Source organism: Gymnoscopelus microlampas (assembly GCF_963454915.1).
Source record: "Gymnoscopelus microlampas genome assembly, chromosome: 4".
NCBI lineage: Eukaryota > Metazoa > Chordata > Actinopteri > Myctophiformes > Myctophidae > Gymnoscopelus > Gymnoscopelus microlampas.
Window position 1 is genome coordinate 39297068 of NC_139941.1, and position 23001 is coordinate 39320068.

The window sequence follows — 23001 nt, forward strand, 5'->3', positions numbered from 1 at the left end:
TATATCTGCTATTTTTGAATAGCGAAAGACATCTAAAGCGACACAGATGCGTTCCCAGTCTTAATTGGTTAATGTGTTTATAAACAATATATTGGAAGCCATTATGCATTCCAATTCTACCTGGAGACAATGTATATCATTGCATTGAGATGTTGAATTTGTTATGAAATCTTTCCTTTCATCAGTCATCCAATACAGTTGAGAAAGAAGTACAGGAAATAAAAGGTGTCGACAGAGAATTGAAGAACTTTTGACCGCGTGTGTCTGATGGTTAACATCACAACTCCATTTGACTTTTTTGACTTATTTACGCATTTTATGTCTTGTTTCGTCGTTACCCCCCCCAGGCTCCTCCACCGGCACCATAGTAAGACCAAAAGTGCACTACGCCAGACCCCCGCACCCTCCCCCCGATCCTCCCATCCCCGAGGCGTACGCCCTGGGGCAGGAGCCCCGCCATTCGCTCTTCACCCCCCACTGCCTCGCCCAGGCCGAGCTGGAGCACACCAAACAGCGCCACTCGTACCCCGACAGGCTGGTGCGGAGCCGCAGCTCGGACATCGTGTGCCCGGGCCGCCGGCCTACCAGCGACCCGGGTCTCAACCGCCGCGCTGCGGTCGAGGAGCGCGGCGGCGACTCTTCCGGTGCTTTTGCACTGGGGCCGTCCTCGTCTCCCAGCAAGGACTCCCTGAAAGGAGAGGTAAGTACAGGACGGTAACGCCGCGGGGCATGAGGCAGCTGAGCCTTTTTTTCCAAACTCTAGCGGTAGAGTTGAGAGTTGATATGTCCCCGTGTAGCTCGATGGGTGATACATGCCACTGCTATATGGGTAAAGGGTTTTAATACACACTGGGGCAAACTTAAACGTTTAATCAGTGGTACTCAAGTACTGTACTTAAGTACAATTTTGAGGTACTTTTACTTTACTGGAGTATTTCCAATTGTCTATACTTTTACTTCTACTCCACTACATCTCAGAGGCAAATATTGTACTTTTACTCCACTACAAGTATTTGAAAACTTTAGTTACTAGTTACTTTGCAGATATACATTATTACGTTATAAAACGTACATTAACCACTTTAGCCCTTTTTTATACCTAGGCTATTTGAAAATAGCCGATCTACAAGCTCACAACGCGTGGCATCGCGACGCGTTGTGGGCTTGTATATCTGCTATTTTCAAACATTTTTGTACTTTTACTTTTGGTACTTTACGTACATTCTGATACCAATACCTTTGTACTTTTACTCAAGTAAATTTTGAATTCCGGACTTTTACTTGTAACAGTGTACTTCTACATAATTACAGTATTGATACTTTTACTTAAGTAAAACATTTGAGTACTTTTTCCACCACTGCGTTTAATGTCATGGTACTGTAGTACAAGTTGGACAATGCATCCACCAAATGATTTGATCGTGTGTATAATAGGATAATACAAGTGTATAAGAGATAACTATACAGGTCAAGTATAACACAATGTTTAATCCTGTGTATAACTTCTCTTTCCAAAGGTTGAGGAGAGAAAAGACAGCGATGACGAGTCAAAGTCTGACCGCAACAGACCTTGGTGGAAGAAACGCTTTGTCTCGGCCATACCCAAAGGTAACCCATCAACAGGTCCATTCTTTCTCTTTGCTCCAAAAAGCATTTTTAGCACGTTTTCCAAACTGAGGTTTTTCAGATTGCACCGTAACTTTTCGGCACCGTGTTTTCCTTGCCCCCCAGTCCCCCCCACCCCCAAAAAAAAAGAAGAAATGTTTCCTTAATCACACCTATGACAGGAAATATAACACTTTAAAGAGCGTCGCGGAAAAGCGATTTATAAAGCAAAGAAAGAGAATGATGATCCATGTTCTCCACTCCATTGCTGATGATGTTCCAGTTTGAAAATGATGTTTCTCGTTGTTCAAAGTTCCCCTCGGAGGAGACGTCTTGTCCGGTCCCCCTTTTTTCCTCCCCACGTCTCACTAGCCACAGATTTATTTAGACTTTTCAAAGCTAATCAGTCATGAGAGGGGCTTTAGCTGTGTAGATAGCGGGGCTGTAGCCCTCCCAGCAGTGCTGTCAGGCGGCAGCTAATGGTCATTAGATAGACCTCTCTGTCATCGACGCTGATAGATGACGCATCTCCTGTTGCAGTTCAACTCTACAAACCATCTCTCATACATCTGTCTGAGAAATAATGAGCTGTGCGCGTTGTGCACGAGATGACTGCTTATTACTCTTTGAGATAATGACGGTCCTCGAGTAAACATTAACCCATTAAGACCTGGGACGCATCGGTTTCATTTTTTGAATTGAGCTAAAAAAGCATTAGTTTACACTTTAGCTATTCAAAAATAGCAGATATACAAGCTCATAGCGCGGCATAGTGCCGCGATACGAGCTTGTAGATCTGCTATTTTTGAAAAATCGTGAAAATGTGTGACCATTTTTAACGCAAATCTTTGCTTCTGGGGGTCCCTGGCACGACAATATTTTCTGATGGGGGCGGCGGCCAAGTACATATCATTTTGGGGGGTCCTTGACATCAAAACGTTTGAGCACCACTGATATAGAAACATAGTTTTTTTTCCAGAAAACTGTTGGGATTTAGAAGTCATTTTGTAGAATCGGCTTCAGGTCTTAATGGGTTAAACCGGTATTCATGAAATGGAGATGCGTGCAGGGCGTGCAAGAATGGGAGCGCCGCAGAGCTGAAAACTCCTCCCAGTCCACCATGCAGAGTTTATTGTGTTTTCTGCTGCTCTGCGTGGAGACTAGACTCGTAGACGGTTTGTCCCACAGAGCGGCAGCCTGTTGGGTGGGTGTGTGTGTGTGTGTCAGTGTTGATTTTGTGGCTGATTTTATACTTGGTTGCGTGCTGAAAATAGCCGATCTACAAGCTCGTACGAGCTTGTAGATCGGCTATTTTCAGCGCGCAACACCCCAGCGTATTTTTAGTTCTACTGGATCTCGTCTCCACTCGTCCCTCGCTAACATTTTAGTCTAGTTTCTATTTGTTGACGAAATTTTCAACATATTTAGTCTTAGCTTTAGTCACCATAGCTTAGTTTTTTTTTTTTTTATTAAGTTTTCGTCTGTGAAAAAAGGTAGTCGGCGAACATTTTTCGTCATAGTTTTAGTCGGCAAAATCAACACTGGTGTGTGTATTACGCGTCTTGCTGTGTGTGTGTGTGTGTGAGTGAAAGGCCAAACCCTGTCTGTTGTGTTCCTCACAGTGCTGTATTGGACGGCTGAGAGTGAAGTCCCAGGTAAAACGCTTCAACACAACCGCCATCATCAAAGCCACTATAGACTTACAGCTGCTAGATTCAGTGGTTGAGCAGCCACATTGCTTTGTAGTTGTGGTCCTGTGTGACAGATAGAGCTGTGATGTGACATGGTTGCAGCCTTTGAGTTGACATCCTCCCCCAGCCCACCCTCTTCATCCACGCATTCATTTTGTTGGCTGCCATTTTCCTTTTTTTTGTTTTTTTACACTTGTGTTCCCATTTGGCTCTCTGGACTCAATGTTTGCCCCCCAGTAGGTGAGAATATCGGTGTGCATCCTTTTTGTTTTGTGAAGGTTCCATCAGATACCAGTACTCTGTTGTCTCAAAGAAACGTAGACCTACCTGTTTGTCCTATTAGCACCTTGGCTGTTAATAGGATGAGGGTCTTGACTTCTTGGTCATGGACCACAGTAAGCTTTTTTTGTTTTTCACCATCTTGGAATTCATGTGCTTTATTTTGCAACAAAACACAATGCTAGTTGTTTTTGTTCCCTTCCAAGTGTACGGTGCTATGATTGTTAGTCATAGTAGAACCCCGCAAAAAAACATACTAAAGATTTACCAAAGTGCATTCCCCATTCCCGATGAGCTGTCATGAGGTGACTCATGACCGTCCTCTCATCTAGCGACAGCGAACATGGACTCTACCCCTCCCAGCTCACTCATTACACCCCCTCTCTCTCTCTCCTCCGCAGCTCCGATAGCGGCGTTCCGGAAAAGGGACAAGCACGAGAAAGACGATATGGCACAGGAGCGTGTCCCACAAGGTCTGTCCTGATTTATTGTCATTGTGCTCCCCCTTTTCTTTTTCTTTTTTTTTTGCTGAATCAGTGAGGGGAAAATGTGGACATATGCACAGTGATGGGTTTTAACCCAAATGTCGCCCTGTTTGTCTTGGTGGTGATTTTTATCAGATGACCCACTGCCCAGACAGAGCTCTCAGGCCCAGGCAGCAGAAGACATCCTGGACAAGTACAGGAACATCAAGAGAACCAGCCCCAGCGATGGAGCCACAGCTGGGGCCTCGTATGAAACTGCAGGGGGTGAGAACCTGCAGGAGATGCTTGCATGCATACTGTACACGCTTGGCATGTGGTTCACACCTTTCCACACACACATATAGGGCTGCCACGATTACAAATTTAAGTTGACGATTAATTATCACTCAAATCATTGCGATTAACGATTTAACTGTGTTTCTGTCGTTGAAAATGAATGGAACATTATGAATAAAAATGACATTTCTGTTTGTCTTTTAGCTTTCGTAAATAAAAAAGTTGCACAGGGCACACATTTAATTAATTTATACTTAAAAATAAACATTAGTAGTAGAAATAGCCGATCTATAAGCTCAAAAGCTTATAGATCTGCTATTTCCACTATTTTTGTCATTTAAAAAAAATATATGACATTTTTTAACATGGAATTGATTATGACGATTATGCAAAAATAATTGCCATTATATAAAATAATTGCGACTAGACGATTATGTAACGCATACGGTATGTAAAACATACGGTAACACATACCGTATGTTGGAAAAATGTATGTAACATATTGATAAAACATAACGTATACTTTGCATGCATGTGTGTCGCTAGATCTGTGTGTAGAGGAGAGCGTGCATGACTCTCCCAGAGACGATACTCTACAGAACATCTCCACGGACGACCTGCCGGACTCTGCCAGCCAGACAGCCCAGCAGCACGACTCCAAGTTCTCTTTCAGGTCAGATGGCACTGCTTTATACCTAATACCTTTACTTCCAGGGACGTGCACAGATAGACTCTAGCTGGTGCTAGAGCACCTGCCCTTTGCCCTCTTGACCAGAAATGCCCTTTTGAAAAAACAAAAAGTTTTTTTTGTTTTTTTTTAAAGTTTACAGCAGGGGTCTTCAACAGGGGGTCCGGGACCCCTAGGGGGTCCTCAGAGTTACTACAGGGGGTCCGCCAAATCTTTATGTGATATGATTTTTCTTTTTACCATAACCACTCGAAACCTAGCATGCCTTTTCTGAGGAGAACTTTTGCCAAAAATAGCAGATCTACAAGCTCACAACGCCTCGCGCTGCGAGGCGTTGTGGGCTTGTAGATCGGCTATTTTTGGCAAAGAGGTATAGGTGTAGAGGGAAAAAAGAGCAGACCAAGTAACCAAAAAAAAGTATAATTTACTTGAGCACCTGCCCCTCAAAATGTCTGTGCACGCCACTGTTTACTTCGTTGTTCAACCGTATCGCTTGCTGAAGAATAACGCATTTTCAGTGCGCAGCATCACATATTCTTTTATGTTTTGAGAAAAGTATAGATTAGATTTTAGTCTATACATGCATATACAGACCTCTTATGTTTTTAAACTGTTCTTTTTAGATTATGTGGTCTAAGGTATTTTTTTTTGTTAAATTAAACAACAATTATTGGTGTAGCAAACGTATTAATTTTAGATTTTTTTTCCCAAAGTAAAGTCAGAGATATAAAGAAAATGCTATTTTACAAAGAGACAATGATTGAATCGGAGCAAATTCTGACCGAAAAGCCTTTTGTTTTTTCAGTGATGCCAAGAAGAAGCTGAGAATGGTCTTGTGTTCTGCGGACTCTGTGGCGTTGCCCATCATGGCTCCTTCCAACACACGAAACGGGCTGCCTGACCACTCAGACTCTGAAGGTAATCACAGTTTGTTTTGCACCCGTTCATTTCACCCCATGTTTTCCTACTGCGTTAAGTGTAGACTTTGATTTGGCATTTGTAGTGCTGTACAGTATATAATGTAGATACAGGTATCACACCACTATGTCTTAACCCATTAACTCATTCAGTGCCAGACTTATTTCTGGCTGTGTTGTCCCAGTGCCAGAGCCAAAAAGTCATTGTAAAAAAAAAACTGCTAAGCAGCCGATATACAGCCTTTTTCAGTAAGAAGTTAAACAAGAAGTGAATGGAGCGGCACATTTTCAAATCATGATATCTTGGGTTCAGAACATTTTTTTTCCAAAAAAAAAAAAAGCAAGCGTTTTTTTTTTTACATGACGTCTTAGACGTCACGTGGCGCTCAGGGCTTAACAATGGCGGTAAAAACGGACGTCTTGGACGTCATGTGGCACTGAATGAGTTAAGACCTGAAGCCGATTCTACAGTTTTTTGAAAAACGTATGTTTCTATATCAGTGGTGCTCAAACTTTTTCATGTCAAGGACCCCCAAAATTATTTGTATTTTGTCACAGACCCCCATCTCAAAATATACAGTTCCAGGGACCCCCAGAACCAAAGATTTGAATTACATTTTCTTGCTTTAAAACAATATATATATTCAAAGATTTTCACACATTTTCACGATTTTTCAAAAATAGCAGATATACAAGCTCATAGCGCGGCACCGAGTGCCGTGCTATGAGCTTGTAGATCTGCTATTTTAAAAAAATCGTGAAGCTAAAATAGCTAAAGTGTAAAATAATGTTTTTTTGCTCAAATCTAAAAATGACAGATGCGTTCCCGATCTTGGGTTAATTTAAGAAACTATTCATAATCAGATTTTTAAGAAGTGGTTCTCCTATCGATAACATAAATATACAGTATAAGCATAACTATGAATATAAATAATAATTGTACAAAAAGAAATAACTTTCACGAAGTTGTTGCTTTACAGTTATTTAGATTGGTTAGTTTAGAGTGATGGGAAGCTGAGGACAGAGGGGGGCAAAGACATGAAACGGAGGTCTCTAGCCAGAATGCAACCAGTGACATGTGTAGCAATTATGTGGTTGACGCACTGTTGCCTCATTGTACAAACTGGGATACACGGTTCAGTTTTGCAAAACATTTTCACCATAAAATTATAATTTGACATGCGGCAATAGCATACAGCAACACAACTTCTTCAAAGTGAGAGGTTTTTCTTGAGAGTGACTCGCCTGTTCCATGCAGCAAATTCTAATTTAACCCATTGAGACCTGAAGCCGATTCTACATGTCTCCTAAATCTCAACAGTATTCTCAAAAACGTATGTTTCTATATCAGTGGTGCTCTATCTTTTTCATGTCAAGGACCCCCAAAATGTATATGTATTTGGCCGTGGACCCCCATCAAAATAGTTTGTTCCACGGACCCCCAGAAGCAAAGATTTGAGTTAAAATGTTCGCTTTAAAAATATATATATTCAAAGATTTGCACACATTTTCACGATTTTTCAAAAATAGCAGATCTACAAGCGAGCTTGTATATCTGCTATTTTTTAATAGCCCAAAGTGTAAAATAATGCTTTTTTAGCTCAAATCTAAAAATGACAAAGTTCCAGGTCGTAATGGGTTAAGGATCTCTCCTACACATTTTGGAAGCAGGACAATACACAGGCAGAGCAGAAAATGACATCCCCTTTTTTTTCCCAATGGGCTAACAGTGAATCCATAACACTAGCATTTCTGCAGCCATCATTCACATTCTTATGTGGAGGCATAGGCAGGCTGATCTGATTACACCAGCCCCGGCCTCTCTCTCTCTTTTGTACACCAGCAGCATGTCTCACACGTCTCCCCCTCCTGCCTTTCCTTCTCACCAGACAATGAGATCGTCTGCTTCCTGAAGGTCCAGCTCGCCGAGGCCATCAACCTCCAGGACAAGAACCAGATGGCACAAATCCAGGAGACCACTCGTTGTGTGGGCCGCTTCGACCCGCGGACCTGCAGGAAGCTGCTGGCCGCCATCGCCGAGGATTACAGGTATATACCTGTCTGTGGGGTGATGACAGCCCTGTGGCTTTTTTTTGAAGACACTGTCCTTTTTAGCTGTTCTGTGCACACAACTGCTGAGGTGTAGTGTGTGGAGTACTGTATAACCCATTAACCCTTTAAGACCTGAGGCCGCTTCTAGAAAATTCTAAATCCTAACAGTTTTTCGGAAAGAAATATTTTAAAAATATTTTCACGATTTTTCAAAAATAGCAGATATACAAGCTCGTAGCGCGGCACTCGGTGCCGCGCTATGAGCTTGTAGATCTGCTATTTTTGAATAGCCCAAAGAAATCTTAAAATGAGACGCAGATGCGTCCCCGGTCTTAATGGGTTAAGACCGGGAACGCATCTGTGTGTCATTTTTAGCGGCGCTAGCCGTTCTATACCTTTAGGTATAGAGTGGATCCTGCTCTATACCTGACTTTGTCCGTGTTCACCGTCAACGTTCCGATTGGTCAGACACGTCAACAAAGTGATTGGTCAAGCTTCACGTGACACGTGGCTATAAACACATTATAAACACATATCGAGCGCCGCTACCTTCACACAGGGTGTGATTTTTAGATTTCTTTGGGCTATTCAAAAACAGCAGATCTACAAGCTCTTAGCGCGGTGCCGAGTGCCACGCTATACGAGCTTGTAGATCTGCTATTTAAAAAAAATCTTGACAATGTGTGCAACTCTTTGAATATACAGTAAACATGTTTAACTCAAATCTTTGCCTCTGGGGGTCCCTGGAACAAAACATTTTCAGATGGGGGTCCGCGGCCAAATACATGTCATTTTGGAGGTCCTTGACATGAAAAAAATTGAGAACCACTGATAATATAGCAACATACGTTTTTTTCAACAAAAAAAAAACGGTTAGGATTTTGAAAACATTTGTAGAATCCTCAGAAGCAACGATTTGAGTTACAAATGTTCGCTTTACAAAATATATATTCAAAGATTTGCACACATTTACACGATTTTTAAAAAAAAATAGCTGATCTACAAGCTCATAGCGCGGCACTCGGTGCCGCGCTATGAGCTTGTAGATCTGCTATTTTTTGAATAGCCAAAGGAATCTTAAATATGACACAGATCTGCGTTCCTGGTCTGAATGGGATAATGTCAAATATGAAAAAGCCAATGGTTTGTGTGTCTCTCTTGCAGGAAGAGGGCGCCGTACATCGCGTATCTGACCCGGTGTCGCCAGGGCCTGCAGACGTCTCAGGCCCACCTCGAGAGGCTCCTGCAGAGGGTGCTGAGAGACAAGGAGGTGGCCAACCGGTACTTCACCACGGTCTGCGTGCGGCTCCTCCTGGAGCATATGGAGGCCAAGATGCAGGACTTCATCAAGGGTATGCTATCTCCTCATATCCATTTTTGTTACACACAAGTAAGACGCGCGAACGCGGGAAGCGAACGCATCTACGGCGTTTTCAACTTGCCATCCGGGCTGAAATATGCAGAAATGACATGGAATTATTAGATATCCCAATAGATGAACTCGTGTAGATGCTTGTAGATGTGTTATTTTTGACTGTAGCTGCTATATTTATCTCAGAGGAGTGTAATTAGTCACCGAGGGGCAGGCGGATTTCAGGCATGTTTTTCTTTTTGGGGCCAACTGTTCTCAAACTACGGTGTTTTCAACTTGCCATCCGGCCTGAAATATGCAGAAATGACATGGAATTCTTAGATATCCCAATAGATGAACTCGTGTAGATGCTTGTAGATGTTTTTTTTTTGACTGTCGCTGCTATATTTTTCTCAGAGGAGTGTATTTAGTCAGCCAGGGGCACAGGCGAATTTCAGCCACACTGTAGTGCATGCAGGCAATGACAGCATGAGTCACAGGGGGGCAGCCAATGAGAGCGTGAGTCACATGGGGGTGTGGCTGCACACATACTGCACACAGACAGACAGAGACACAAAGACAGCACGTTTTCATAGTATGCTCCACTTGCGTCATATTAGCGTTGCTCATTAAACGGTTTTGGCAGCAAGCCTTCCGACATGCCCATAGGATATCGTTGCTGTCGGGTGGAAACCTTGTATGTCCAAAACCGTTCCTTTTTTATCATTCTTTTTAAAACATTTTAACTCGCGTTTCACGTGTTTGACGTGTTTTTGGAAAAAAAACGTTCAGAACCCAAGATATCATTTGAAGATTTGCTGCTCCATTCACTTCTTGTTTAACTTATTACTGAAAAAGGCTGTATCTCGTCTCCTGAGCACTTTTTTTTACTATGTATTTTTGGCTGGCAAAATGTTTAAAATAGCAAATCTACAAGCTCACAACGCGTCACATCGCTTTTGGAAAAAAAACGTTCAGAACCTAAGATATCATCATTTGAAGATTTGCTGCTCCATTCACTTCTTGTTTAACTTATTACTGAAAAAGGCTGTATCTCGGCTCCTGCGCACTTTTTTTTTTGGCTGGCACGGTTCGCAATAATTTTTTTATTTCATTGGCACTGGATGAGTTAAAATAGTAAAAAATGCTATTTTCACCACTTTTGTGTGACATTCTTGTATGATGAAGTATGGTATTAATTTACGAGAAAACAAAGTTGAGATGTGGAGATACAAGGTTTCGCCTGCCCTTCATCAACAGACTGTGATTCCTCCAGACGTTTCATGTGTATGTCTCCGTATCCATGTTGACTGCATTGTTGTCTGCCCCCCCCCCCCGCCATATAGCCTTCCAGGGGTGCACAGCGTCTGATGACAAGACCGCAGCGGTGGAGGATTTTCTGCGCTACTTGTATGGCGCCATGGCCCGTGATGCCATCTGGCAGTACGCTAGCGAGGACCAGCTGCAAGATGCCCAGATGGCTATCGAACGCAGCGTTATGAACCGCATCTTTAAACTGGCCTTCTACCCCAACCAGGATGGGGATATTCTCAGAGATCAGTGAGTATCTAGACCAGCAGTGTACATGCTGACTCCGTCCGTCTCAATTAACAGTGATCCAGTTCCCTCTGCTACTCTTCCTGGCAGGAATGTGTAAAGGTTTAAATAGCTGGGGCTGTGTTTTCTGTTTTCACTCCATTATCTTCTATTGTCGTCTTCCAGGCTTTTCCACGAACATATACAGCGGCTCACGAAAGTTGTAACAGCCAATCACAAAGCTCTTCAGATCCCAGAGGTAAACGACCTGATGATCCAATGCCCTCATCAGATACAACAACTAAAGAACATTTTATATAACAGGCCATTGTGTCTGTAATGGCTGCTCCACAAAGTGGCTTGAAGTGTTAATGCTTTTTTTTTTTTTTATTCTCCCTCCTTACAGGTGTATCTGAAAGAGGCTCCATGGCCTTCTGCACAATCTGAGATTAGGACCATCAATGCCTACAAAACCCCGAGAGACAAAGTCCAGTGCATACTGCGCATGTGTTCCACCATTATGAACTTGTTGAGTCTGGCCTACGACGACTCCGTCCCCGGAGCAGACGACTTCGTCCCCGTACTCGTTTATGTCCTCATAAGGGTGAGTCCCCGTCCCACTCTTAATGCATTTACTGTACGCGTTATGCTGAATAGCAGACTCTCATTACCGAACTGTGAGTGTATTCTAAAACAATTTGTAAGCTCCAAGCTTGTGTGTGTGCTTTAAGCACTTTTTGGATTCTGAAGGTTGAAAATAATCATTGTGGGACATCTACTTAGTCCTTACCTGATATGATTAACCCATTAAGACCTGAGGCGATAAGTAAAAATGTTTTCTAAATCCTAACAGTTTTTTTGAAAAAAAATCGGGAAAAAAAAGTCACGATTTTTCAAAAATAGCAGATCTACAAGCTCATAGCGCGGCACTCGGTGCCGCGCTATGAGCTTGTATATCTGCTATTTTTGAATAGCCAAAGACATCTAAAGTGACACAGATGCGTTCCAGGTCTTAATGGTTTAACCAGTAATTTGCACGGTGGCGTCGAGATTTTCGCTGGCCCCCGATAACCTGTACGCCGGTTGATATTTTCCATATTTCCATATTTATGGTGATAATCTGCATGGGCATAGCACGTGGTTCGTTCGTTCGTTCAGCGGGCTAATGTTGGGGCCCATCCCCGCTTCTCCTCCCCCTCCTCCAGGCAAACCCGCCCTGCCTGCTGTCCACCATTCAGTACATCAATAATTTCTACGCCAGCCGGCTGAGTGGGGAGGAGTGCTATTGGTGGATGCAGTTCACCGCGGCGGTGGAATTCATTAAGACCATCGACGATCGCAAGTGAAGCAGAACAAGCCACCTGTACGGGCAGACTGCGGGGGAAGGAGCCTGGGAGACTGGGATACTTCCCAACCAACTGCTCCCCTTCCTCTTCCCAAACCCAACAACTCACAGAAAGCTTGGCCTTAAGCCTGCTCTTCTATTTGTATAGCTGTACATAGCCAGAGACGTTGAGAGAGATTACAAAGTATATATGATTACCGTATGTATGTGTGGACAAATCCAGGTTTTAGCAAATGGTTGGAGAGAAAAAAAAGGCCTTGGGGAGGGGGTGGGGGGGGGTGGGGGGTCCACATGTTAATGTTTGAACTTCAGCTTATTTGGATCATTTCCTTTGGATCTCGTTGTCTCTTCTGTCATGTTGAAGTTTTTTTTGGGGTCTGTATTAGATTTTATATATATATCCCATGATATTATTCAAACTTTAAATCGACACATGGAAAAGATAATCAGATGAAAAGGGACCATACTTTCCATGACATGATCACTGATGGTGTTTTTTTTGTTTTGTTTTCTGTTTGTAAGCGATGGGCTTACGACTTATTTCAAGTGATCTAATGCTCATCAAATGCATTGTAACATTGGGGGATTTACAGGACTTGATGGTTACTGATAGAGTTGGTTGACTCCGTGTTGATGATTTTTGCGTACACTGGTCAATTTGCAGTAACCTTGCTATTTAAATGCTAGCATATCAATAGTAGGGCAGCTTCTTTTCTTGAAAGTACAATGACATTCATTTACCCCTATTCCCAAACGCCTATACGTCAGTGACAGTTTGAACACAAGGGCCCATATTTGTATGAAATAAAATGTATTTATTTCTATTTAATGCTTTTGTTTAACTTTTGAGAATGATTTCACATATCATGCCCATATTAGGTGTCTGTGGCAAGTCGCGGTGTTTCAATGAACCCGATAGAAAGGCCTCAATGTAAAAGGCACCTTAATGATGGCTAGCCCGAACTGTAGGTGGGGTCGGTGGGCAAAGTTTAGATACAGGGTCATTGCTGAACAGCAGCTGTGCACAGTGAGTATAGTGTTAGTTTTTTGGGGGAAAATATTGAAAATAGTGCCTTTAAGATGGGGCGCTCTGTGTACAGTAAGAGTTATTTTTTACAAAGGTTCCCTTTTGTGTTTTCCATTTGTGCTTGTGATCCGACATTACATAAACCAGCCACCCCTCTCTGCCAATGGGCCAATCACACACATCTCATTGAGAGAAACCTCTGTCCAGCTGTCACCGCAAAAACAATGGGCGGCACAATGTTCTGGTCATTCACGGATTGTTCCCTTTAATGCTCTTGTGTTCTGGGGTTTGTGAACAACAACATGTATCCCCCCCTTTGATATTATAGAGATCCTACCTCAGAGTTGAAACCAATGAACCTGATATCTCAATCTGCGCACAGTAAACTCAACATTGGTCGGCAACAGAGAAACGGATCATATTTGCACTGTTCAAGCGCTTGCGTCAGATTCAGCACAGCTTCATGATACGATGGGACATGTTAGAAAGGGTTTAGAGTTAACCCATTAAGACCTGAGGCTATTCTTAAAAATGTTTTGTAAATCCTAACAGTTTTTTGAAAAAGAAAAAAAATGTCAAGACTTTTCAAAAATAGCAGATCTACAAGCTCATAGCGCGGCACTCGGTGCCGCGCTATGAGCTTGTATATCCGCTATTTTTGAATAGCCAAAGAAATCTAAAGTGACCCAGATGCGTTCCAGGTCTCAATGGGTTTTAAGATACTGAACTGCTGCGATGGTAGTTCTGGAGAACGCAACCCTTCTCACATGCCCTTGGCTTAGTGAACAAAGTTATGTTATTACTGAGATATCTATCAGTATGGACAGACTAGTGATTGGATTAGCTTCTCTACCTCCTCATAAGTTCAAGAAAGGGACTCATCTTTACGTGCACTTATATCTTTTTACGTCTTTTACCCCCCCCCCCCTCCTCCATTGGTAGTACAAGCATGTCTAGAATTTTCAAATGAACAAAGCTCCTTTTTCACGTCAAACGCAGATGTCCTCTGCCTCTTGTGCACAAATGTGCCATATGCAGTATTTATCATAGTTTAAATAATTAATTCTTATTTATACTTCATAATACCCTGCACCCCTTGCCGAAAATAACTGATAGGCCTATTCTAAGTGCAAAACATCAGTTATTTTCATCAAGAGGCACAGGGTACAACAAAATACAAATTAGGCTTTATAATTTCAAAGTCAATGAGCTGGCAGCACAGACAGTAATGTAGGCTTAAAAGGGCAAATAACACTGATGTGTAAAGTGACTTGCAGTGGGTGTGGCACATGACTTGAGGTTTGTCTAGTGGATGTGTGAGAGAACACTTTTAGCGAGTGCGATTGGCTGAGCCTTTGTGACTTCTTGCATGATGTTATTGAATGGTCATTGTACATTCTCACCCAGGATAAACTGTACAATATGATTAGTATCTGCCACAGGCCAGTAGGCTAATTGACGCTGTAAGAGGATGTTGTTTTTCTTTTCGTGTCCTGGCGCCTTGAAGCTCATTTATTTGTTTTGCACAAACCAGATGTCTCCGAAAATTTGACATGGAACAGTCTTTTTTTTCAATGTTTTTCTTTTGTTTCTGTTTTCTTTTACCTTTCTGACAGACATACTGTATACCCTTTATTACAGCCACAGTCATTTGCCATAAACGTAACATTGTAATTTAGATGAATACTGTATACTGAATGGGTAGGTAGGCTAATTAGGATCTGACTGTTACACTTTGTCTATTCAAGGTGATGAACATTTCACTTCCAATGGCAGTCTTGGTATTTGCAAAATGTTTTTCCCCCCCCTTCTTATTCTTCCCCCAACAGTGAAATATGCACAGTCAATGTGTGTGCAGTAGCCTATATGTCCATGACTTCTCTGTGTAATCAGTTTTAAGAGCCACCAATGTACTGGAAAATCATGTTGAGGGTCATATCTATACTAATTAAGTCTGTGATGTCACTTTAATTAGATATCTACACAGTATGTATATGTATACGGAGCAAATCAGATGGAATTATTCAGGCCTGGTTTGTGTTTCAGTGTTCCCAGATAGGCCTAGCTGACCAAAGCTGTTCTTAATAACCTGAGTTGAATTACTGTTCATATTAGGCCTACTCTATAAACTATTTATGCACAGGACAGAACACCTGAGGCGAAATCCAAGTAGGCTACACACACATGACAGTCATAGCAGCTGCAGTTTGAGCATTGATTGTATGCAAACCACTGGACAGATGTAACAAAGGAGTAAAGTAGACAGGGACGTGCACAGATAGACTCTAGGTGGTGCTAGAGCACCTGCCCTTTGCCCTCTTGACCAGAAGTGCCCTTTTGAAAAAAGGGCACAGCAGGGGTCTTCAACAGGGGGTCCGGGACCCCTAGGGGGTCCTCAGAGTTACTACAGGGGGGTCCCCCAAATCTTTATGTGATAGGATGTTTCTTTTTACCATAACCACTCGAAACCTAGCTTCCCTTTTCTGAGGAGCACTTTAGCCAAAAATAGCAGATCTACAAGCCCACAACGCCTCGCGCTGCGAGGCGTTGTGGGCTTGTAGATCGGCTATTTTTGGCAAAGAGGTATAGGTGTAGAGGGAAAAAAGAGCAGACAAAGTAAACAAAAAAAAGTATAATTTACTTGAGCACCTGCCCCTCAAAATGTCTGTGCACGCCACTGAAAGTAGATGGACCATGTTGGACGACTATTCTTCAAAAGCGTTAAGCCCGATTCATACGTGTTGTGCGACAAAGCATGAATCGGGCTTAAAGCTGCGTACCTACAAGCTCGCACCACGCGTCAGCTTGTAGATCTATTTTTAGGCGCACGATACTGTCGTACGACAGAGCATAAATTTGGCTTTGCAGTTCACATACAGCTACTCTGCTCCCACTACCTGTACAATAGAGGTGAACGGCCGAGTGGAGAGAAGAACGAATTTTACATCTTACATCTAATTGTAAGCTTGCACAATTATGACATGCGGGGGGAGGGAGGCGATTTGTCTTTACTGTGATTAATGCATTACGTAATTCTTAAAAAAACAAAACAAAAAACAATAAAAGAACCCTAAGTTTTCCCTCCCTCCTGTAGCAGTCTTTAACACTGTGTCAGTGCGCGTGTGTGTGTGCGTGTGCGTGTGTGTGTGTGTGTGTACATGAGTGGTGGAAAAAGTACTATTAATAGATTAATTAATAGTTTGAAGTACAAAATAATAGATCTACAAGCTAGTAACTAGCAAGTAAACATTTCAAATAATTGTAGTGGAGTAAAAGTACAATACTGTAGAAGTAAAAGTACTGAAAATTGGTAGCCTAATCCAGTAAAGTAAAAATACCTCAAAATTGTACTTGAGTACAGTACTTGAGTAAATGTACTTTACACCACTGTGTGTGTGTGTGTGTGTGTGTGTGTGTGTGTGTGTGTGTGTGTGTGTGTGTGTGTGTGTGCGCGTGCGCGTGCGCGCGCATGTGTGTGCCAGTGCTTGTGTGCGTGCGTTCGCCTGCGTGTGCGCGCGCGCACATTTGTGCAGCAGCAGACACATGCTCATTGTTTAGGGGGAGGACATCACTTAATGCACACGTACAATAATAATGTTTCATTATTCTGCGACTCCTTGTTCAGTGGGAGGTATATGTGGTCGACAAGGCCACACAAAAGAGTGTGATGGAAATTTATGCATGGAATATAATAATTGTTAGTGGGGGCAGTGGAGCAGGATCAGCCCATCTTCCAGCCACAAATAGCAACCTCTCGGCAAACATTTAATTACTGCTGACAAGTGTACAGCGGATTGTAATTGGAGATACCCCCCCCCCCCCTCCTCATCTAAAAGCTCCTCTTTACTCCACCAATTGCCTTCCCTAATAGTCATCTTTTTTTTTTATCATAAAGTTCTTCGTGGGGTGCACTGTCTGAATCCCCTGATGATATCTCCCAATCGTTAATTTAAATTCAAATTTTTGGTGTGTGAAGTTAATTAGTTGCATATAAGCCAATGGCTAGATTGGCCTGATTTGGAGATTGGATCTTTTTGTTTAGGTGGCACTTGGCTGATTTGAGATCCGTGGAGGATTGGAGTTTATTTTTTATATTTTTTCCCCTCCGGTGAACTGCACAAGTAGGCTATTGTTGGGTAGTGGCTAGTTAGGTCTATGAGTTACGTATAGGCTGAATAGAGACAGCCTGTAGCCCAGTGGTTCTCAACCTGTGGGTCGGGACCCCAGGGGGGTCCCCACAGGATTTTGGGGGCCGGGGGTCCCCAGATGACTGAATTTAAGGACTTTTAAGACCATTTTATTACCTAAAAAAAAGAAAAGAAAAAATACCATTACTGCATCAAAAGAAATCAACAAACTGTACTATAAAAGATGGTCAAACATATTATAAGAAAGAGGCAGAAATTGTGAAAATAGCCGATAAGCGAGGTTGTGAGCTTGTAGATCTGAATGCCTCTATAAGCTCCTTTACAATTCCAAGTGCTTGTCAGTGTGGGGGTCCCCAGTTCAAATATGATTGCTTTGGGGGGGTCATGGCCTGAAAATGTGTAGAACCACTGCTGTAGCCTACAGCCTACATCTAGGCATTATCAAGGCGCAAGGATATCGTGCATTCTGCACGATATCCTTGCGCCTTGATAATGCCTAGAGATGTAGGCTGTAGGCTACAGCAGTGATTTGACCTGACATTACCTCCGCTCCGCTGCAGCAGCAATAATGTTTTACTGGTGATGATAGTGTGTAGAGTAGGAATCAAATTGAGAAGATGGGCTTCTCCTTCTCCTTCTTCTCTGATGCAACTGCGTTTCATATTTCAGTCAGATTGTTGCATGAGGATCTAAACAGCCCTGCGGCCTCAGCACCCAGATGGCGGAGGAATAACAGATGATCAGTCCAACGGGGCTTGTGCATGACTTCACACACACTGGTCTGGTCTGCATGGAGGTGGAGGAGGAGGAAGGGCCGGCCGGTCCAAAAATGTCCAATATAGCTTATTATAACCACTCTAAACCTGGCGGCCCTGTTTTGGCCATGTCATCATTATATAGGTGGAAAAATTGTCAAAAACTTTTTTTTTCCGGAAATAGCAGATAGGCTCATAATGCATTGCAGATTTGCTGGGGTTGTAGATCAGTTATTTTCGCTATCCACGATGGTGTAAAATGGTAGGTTGACACTGACAGTGATTGACAATGAAGTGACAATTTAAGGACTTTATTTTTTTTTCTTTGTTTTACCATTTCAGCATAAAATAATCAAACTAAAAACTGGTCAAACATTGGCCAAACTGTCAAATAATATAATAAAGAGGTAGAACATTTGAAAATAGCCGACCTAAGCTTGAGCTTGTAGATCTGCTATTTTCACAATATTTATCTGGGGCGTCCCCAGTTCAAATATGATTATTTTGCTGGGCTACAGTATGTCGTCCAACTTTGTTTCATTGGCAGGAATCGTAGCTTAAGAATCTGAAGCTGTAGGAATATATATATATGGCTATATGTTTTCTCAATGTGAATAACTTTACTGTCTGACATGCTCTTGTAACAGGCAGGTTGTCCACATGATACAACATGAGCTCCGTTATCAAACAGCAGCTGAACTGCTACGATTATTACCATGTAGCGTCCAGTCAGGAGACAGTTCAACCGAATAAAGCGTCGATATGATCAATAATTGTAGATGTGTTGTGAGTGTGTCGTTTCCAGCAGCTCCTGCAGATGGCAGACGCACCATTCCCGACCACGGTCTCCTGAGCGCATAGACTCAGAGAGGCTCCTCAGACAAAGAACACCATGGGGACATGATGACTATTTGACTTTTAAAGTCAATAGGAAGGAATGGCTGGCAAAAAGTAGAATGTGTTTTTTTTTTAAAATACTTTGACATTTATTTAATAATGCTTGTAGCCTTGTTGTTATCATTATTGTGTTGTTGATAATAATAGACATAGACATCTGCTCATTTCTACTACACCCCTCTCAAGTTTCAGAAGCTTGCAGTCATGCTACACAATCAACTTTCACCTACAGTGTGTCTGACATGAGGCTATATTTTGAGTGTGTTAGGATATTATTGCAAACTATGATGATACACACAGATGATGGAGGAGGACTGTATTCAAATTATACTAATCATATGCTATCTAAAAATCCGCATCTATAAGCATGCAGTCTTCCCACAAAACCTGGTAGCCTATAATAGCCTATAAAAAAAAGCTTAAAAAGCCAAATAAGTCAAAAGTTCATTCAAACGTTGGAGCTGGGCGGGCGATGAGAGTCGTCTCCACTCTCTACGTCTTCGAGTTGAGTGTTGAGCTTCTACAACAGAGGCTCTCAACCCCTCAAAATAATCATATTTGAACTTGGGACCCCCCCCCCCCCCCCCACCCTGACAAGCACTTGGAATGTAGGGGTTGAGGCATCATCATGCACATTTAGTTTGACTCGGTTCCACAGATAAATATTGTGAAAATAGCAGATCTACTGTAGATTGGCTATTTTCAAAAATGTTGCCTCCTTCTTATGTTATCTGACAATTTTGCCAATATTACTTTTGATGCAGTAGGCTAATGGTCTTTTTCTTTTCTTTCTTTTTTGTTGTTGAGGTATTAAAAAGGTCTTAAATCCTTAAATTGTCACTTCACTGTCATCTGGGGACCCCCCCACCCCCCCCAAAAAATAAAAGTAATAATTTGGGGGCCGCCCTGGGTCCCGATCCACAGGTTGAGAACCACTGCTCTACAAAGGTATTTCCCCTCTTGACGGCAATAGCCTCAGACACATGTATATATATATATATATATATATATATATATATATATATATATATATATATATATATATATATATATATATATGGGCCCATATAGCCTACCATGAGACTGAGAACCAACTCGGCTGATTGTGAGAAATCTTCACTAAGGAGAAAACAAACAACACAAGGCAGCAGCACGTCAATTAAATTAAAGGGGGAGTCTAAATGAACAAAATGTCAAATACACATATTAAAACTTAAATGAAATAGCCGCGAGGATGGATGCTGGGAGACGAGGAGATTAAAACTCAGAGGGATACCAAGTCTCTGCCCCGAGGTGATATACTGTAGAGACGTAAATAGTCAAACTGAGCTTTCTCTATTATGATTTGAGCCCAAACCACAGAGATGCAGTGAAAAACATGATGGAGCTTTTTTATTATTATTTATATTCGTGGATAACAAATAATTCCGAGCAGCACTTAATAGAAGCCTGATGAGGGGAAATATTAAATCAATTAGGCTATTCAAGCTAAGGCAAAAATAAGGCTCCGTTTTATTTCAAGCTACATAGGCACATTTTGAAATAGCCTACATATGATGACAGGTAGCTATCCTATTTGTGTTGTGCCCTGTAAATACATCCTTTTTTTGGGCTATATGCCTACATCTTTGGCTAGACCTGCTATGATGGCTTTGGTCTAAAATAGCATAGCCTACACAAGATTCGTGTTTACCTTGTGCTCACCACGAATGACATCAATTAGGCAAAAATGTCAATTACACTTGTGCTTGTGTGGTTACCGTTTCTACCTGAAATTGCACTTATATCATTAGAAAAAGAACAATTTTCATAGGCATGGTTAATCACCTATGAGAGAAAGAGTGGGAGGTGACATCAAATTGAACCATGGAAATGGAACAAGAATTAGATGCACTTAGCCATCAGATGTTAATGGCAGCAATCAACAGCCAATTACCCAGTGTACTTCAGCATCTTGACAAGTGCAGGTGTACTGTGCTTCCACATGCTCCTTTCATGCATTTCCATAAATACAACAATAAACTCCCCCTCTAATTGTACTACACACATTCTCCATTGTGTTTTCCAATTAAGCAGCATTGTTAGGTAAGTGTCCACCATGGAATGTAATCAAAAACACCCTATGGGTAACCATAACATGCATTTAACAGGATGGCCTTGAATCGATACAGCCATTATTTCTTTATTAAAATGTGCTCTTTATTAATAATGAACAAGCATTGTTTCAAACTGCTGATGCATTTTTTTCACACACATAATGAATGTAAAAAGCCCTTTTGTGCTAAGGGTAAGGGGTTTTGCCAGTCCACTGGCTGGCATCATTATTTACAAGTGGACATTCTGCAGTGGTGTGTCAGAGCCTGGCATGGCCCTTGTTGTGAACATGATCTAGACTGAAAATCTGCTGCTGATGCTGATGATCTTTGTCACTGGGGTGGATATCAAGGCTCAGCCCGAGCTGATGCCATGACAAATCTACAAGCACACATCACACATGCACACACACACACACACACACACACACGCGCCTGCACGCATGTACGCATGTACGCACGTCACACACACACACACACACACACACACACACACACACACACACACACACACACACACACACACACACACACACACACACACACACACACACACACACACACACACACATACACGGTCACCCATACACGGTCAGTGGTGTAAAGTAACTAAGTACATTTACTCAAGTACTATACTTAAGTACACTTTTGAGGTACTTTTAATTAACTGGAGTATTTCCAATTATCAGTACTTTTACTTCTACTCCACTACATCTCAGAGGCAAATATTGTACTTTTACTCCACTACAATTATTTGAAAACATTTGTTACTAGTTACTTTTCAGATATAAATGATTACATTATAAAACATACATTAACCACTTCAGCCCTATTTTATACCTAGGCTATTTTCAAACATTTTAGTACTTTTACTTTTGGTACTTTAAGTACATTTTAATACCAATACTTTTGTACTTTTACTCAAGTACATTATTAATTCCGGACTTTTACTTTTTTAACAGAGTACTTCTACATTGCAGTATTGATACTTTTACTTAAGTAAAACATTTGGGTATTTTCTCCACCACTGTCCATATGCACGGTCGACTCCATGAGGCCAATTGCCCCGATATGACCTACTTTGATTATGCAACAGGTGACGGGTTTCCCCCTGGATGTCATCTCTGTCATTGGCCCTCCTCTTCAGAGACGGCATTGACTGCGGACCCTGGGAGAGCTGGCTGGCAACATGCCCGACCTACAAAGTGAGCTGTCCTATCATTGACATCAAGTGAGCTGAAGATGTCATGTCTTCATCTTGTGAGAGTTCAATCCTCCTTTCAGGACGGATCAAGCTCTCTGTCGCTGGAGAGAGTCAGTGGAGATAAGTGTAGTGGATCATACTTCCTCTTGGGGATATGTGAAAAGCAAACCCGTGTGACATGAGCATTCTTAATAAGGTGTTCTCACAAGTGAAGAGGGGGGGGGGGGGGGGGGGGATTTTCTGTTTGTGTTTTGCATTATATCAAAAAACTGATAGAGATAATGCATTTAAAATGTATACAACATGACACAGGATGAGCCTAATTCAGAGTCTTACAGCACATTTTCAAAATCAACTTTATTGTCAGATCACAGGTTTACAGGTGTAAAGAAGTGGGTGATGTTCATTCTTGTGCAAGCGCCATTGTTTTTGTTGTTTTCAGGAAGAGAAAATAAAAAGGGGGGGGGGGGCAGAGAGAGAAAGGAGAAAAAAGTATCAAACAGCAAAAATATACGATAGGCAAAAATCTAAGATATCTACATAAAACCATATACAAATCATCATAATCCAGCTATGCATAATCAAAATGTTCACATAGAAGGAACAAAATAGTCAAACTCCATTGCTGAGCTACATTAACTATAGTTAATGT

The 23001-nt window shown here is 41.9% G+C and overlaps 1 protein-coding gene across 5 annotated transcripts in view; it reads left to right on the plus strand.

The window, feature by feature from the left end:
• gapvd1 (GTPase activating protein and VPS9 domains 1) overlaps positions 1-12481 on the plus strand; it is a 50654-nt gene extending 38173 nt beyond the window's left edge. For all 5 annotated transcript variants that reach the window (XM_084055253.1, XM_084055255.1, XM_084055254.1 and 2 more), the window contains 12 exons: positions 348-700; positions 1518-1608; positions 3977-4048; positions 4196-4324; positions 4883-5009; positions 5830-5942; positions 7831-7990; positions 9158-9345; positions 10691-10904; positions 11067-11139; positions 11287-11484; positions 12086-12481. In XM_084055253.1, the coding sequence (XP_083911379.1) occupies positions 348-700; positions 1518-1608; positions 3977-4048; positions 4196-4324; positions 4883-5009; positions 5830-5942; positions 7831-7990; positions 9158-9345; positions 10691-10904; positions 11067-11139; positions 11287-11484; positions 12086-12226 (1859 nt within the window). In that variant the 3' untranslated portion in view covers positions 12227-12481. The remainder of the gene's footprint in view (positions 1-347; positions 701-1517; positions 1609-3976; positions 4049-4195; positions 4325-4882; positions 5010-5829; positions 5943-7830; positions 7991-9157; positions 9346-10690; positions 10905-11066; positions 11140-11286; positions 11485-12085) is intronic.
• The last annotated feature ends 10520 nt before the right edge of the window (positions 12482-23001 follow it).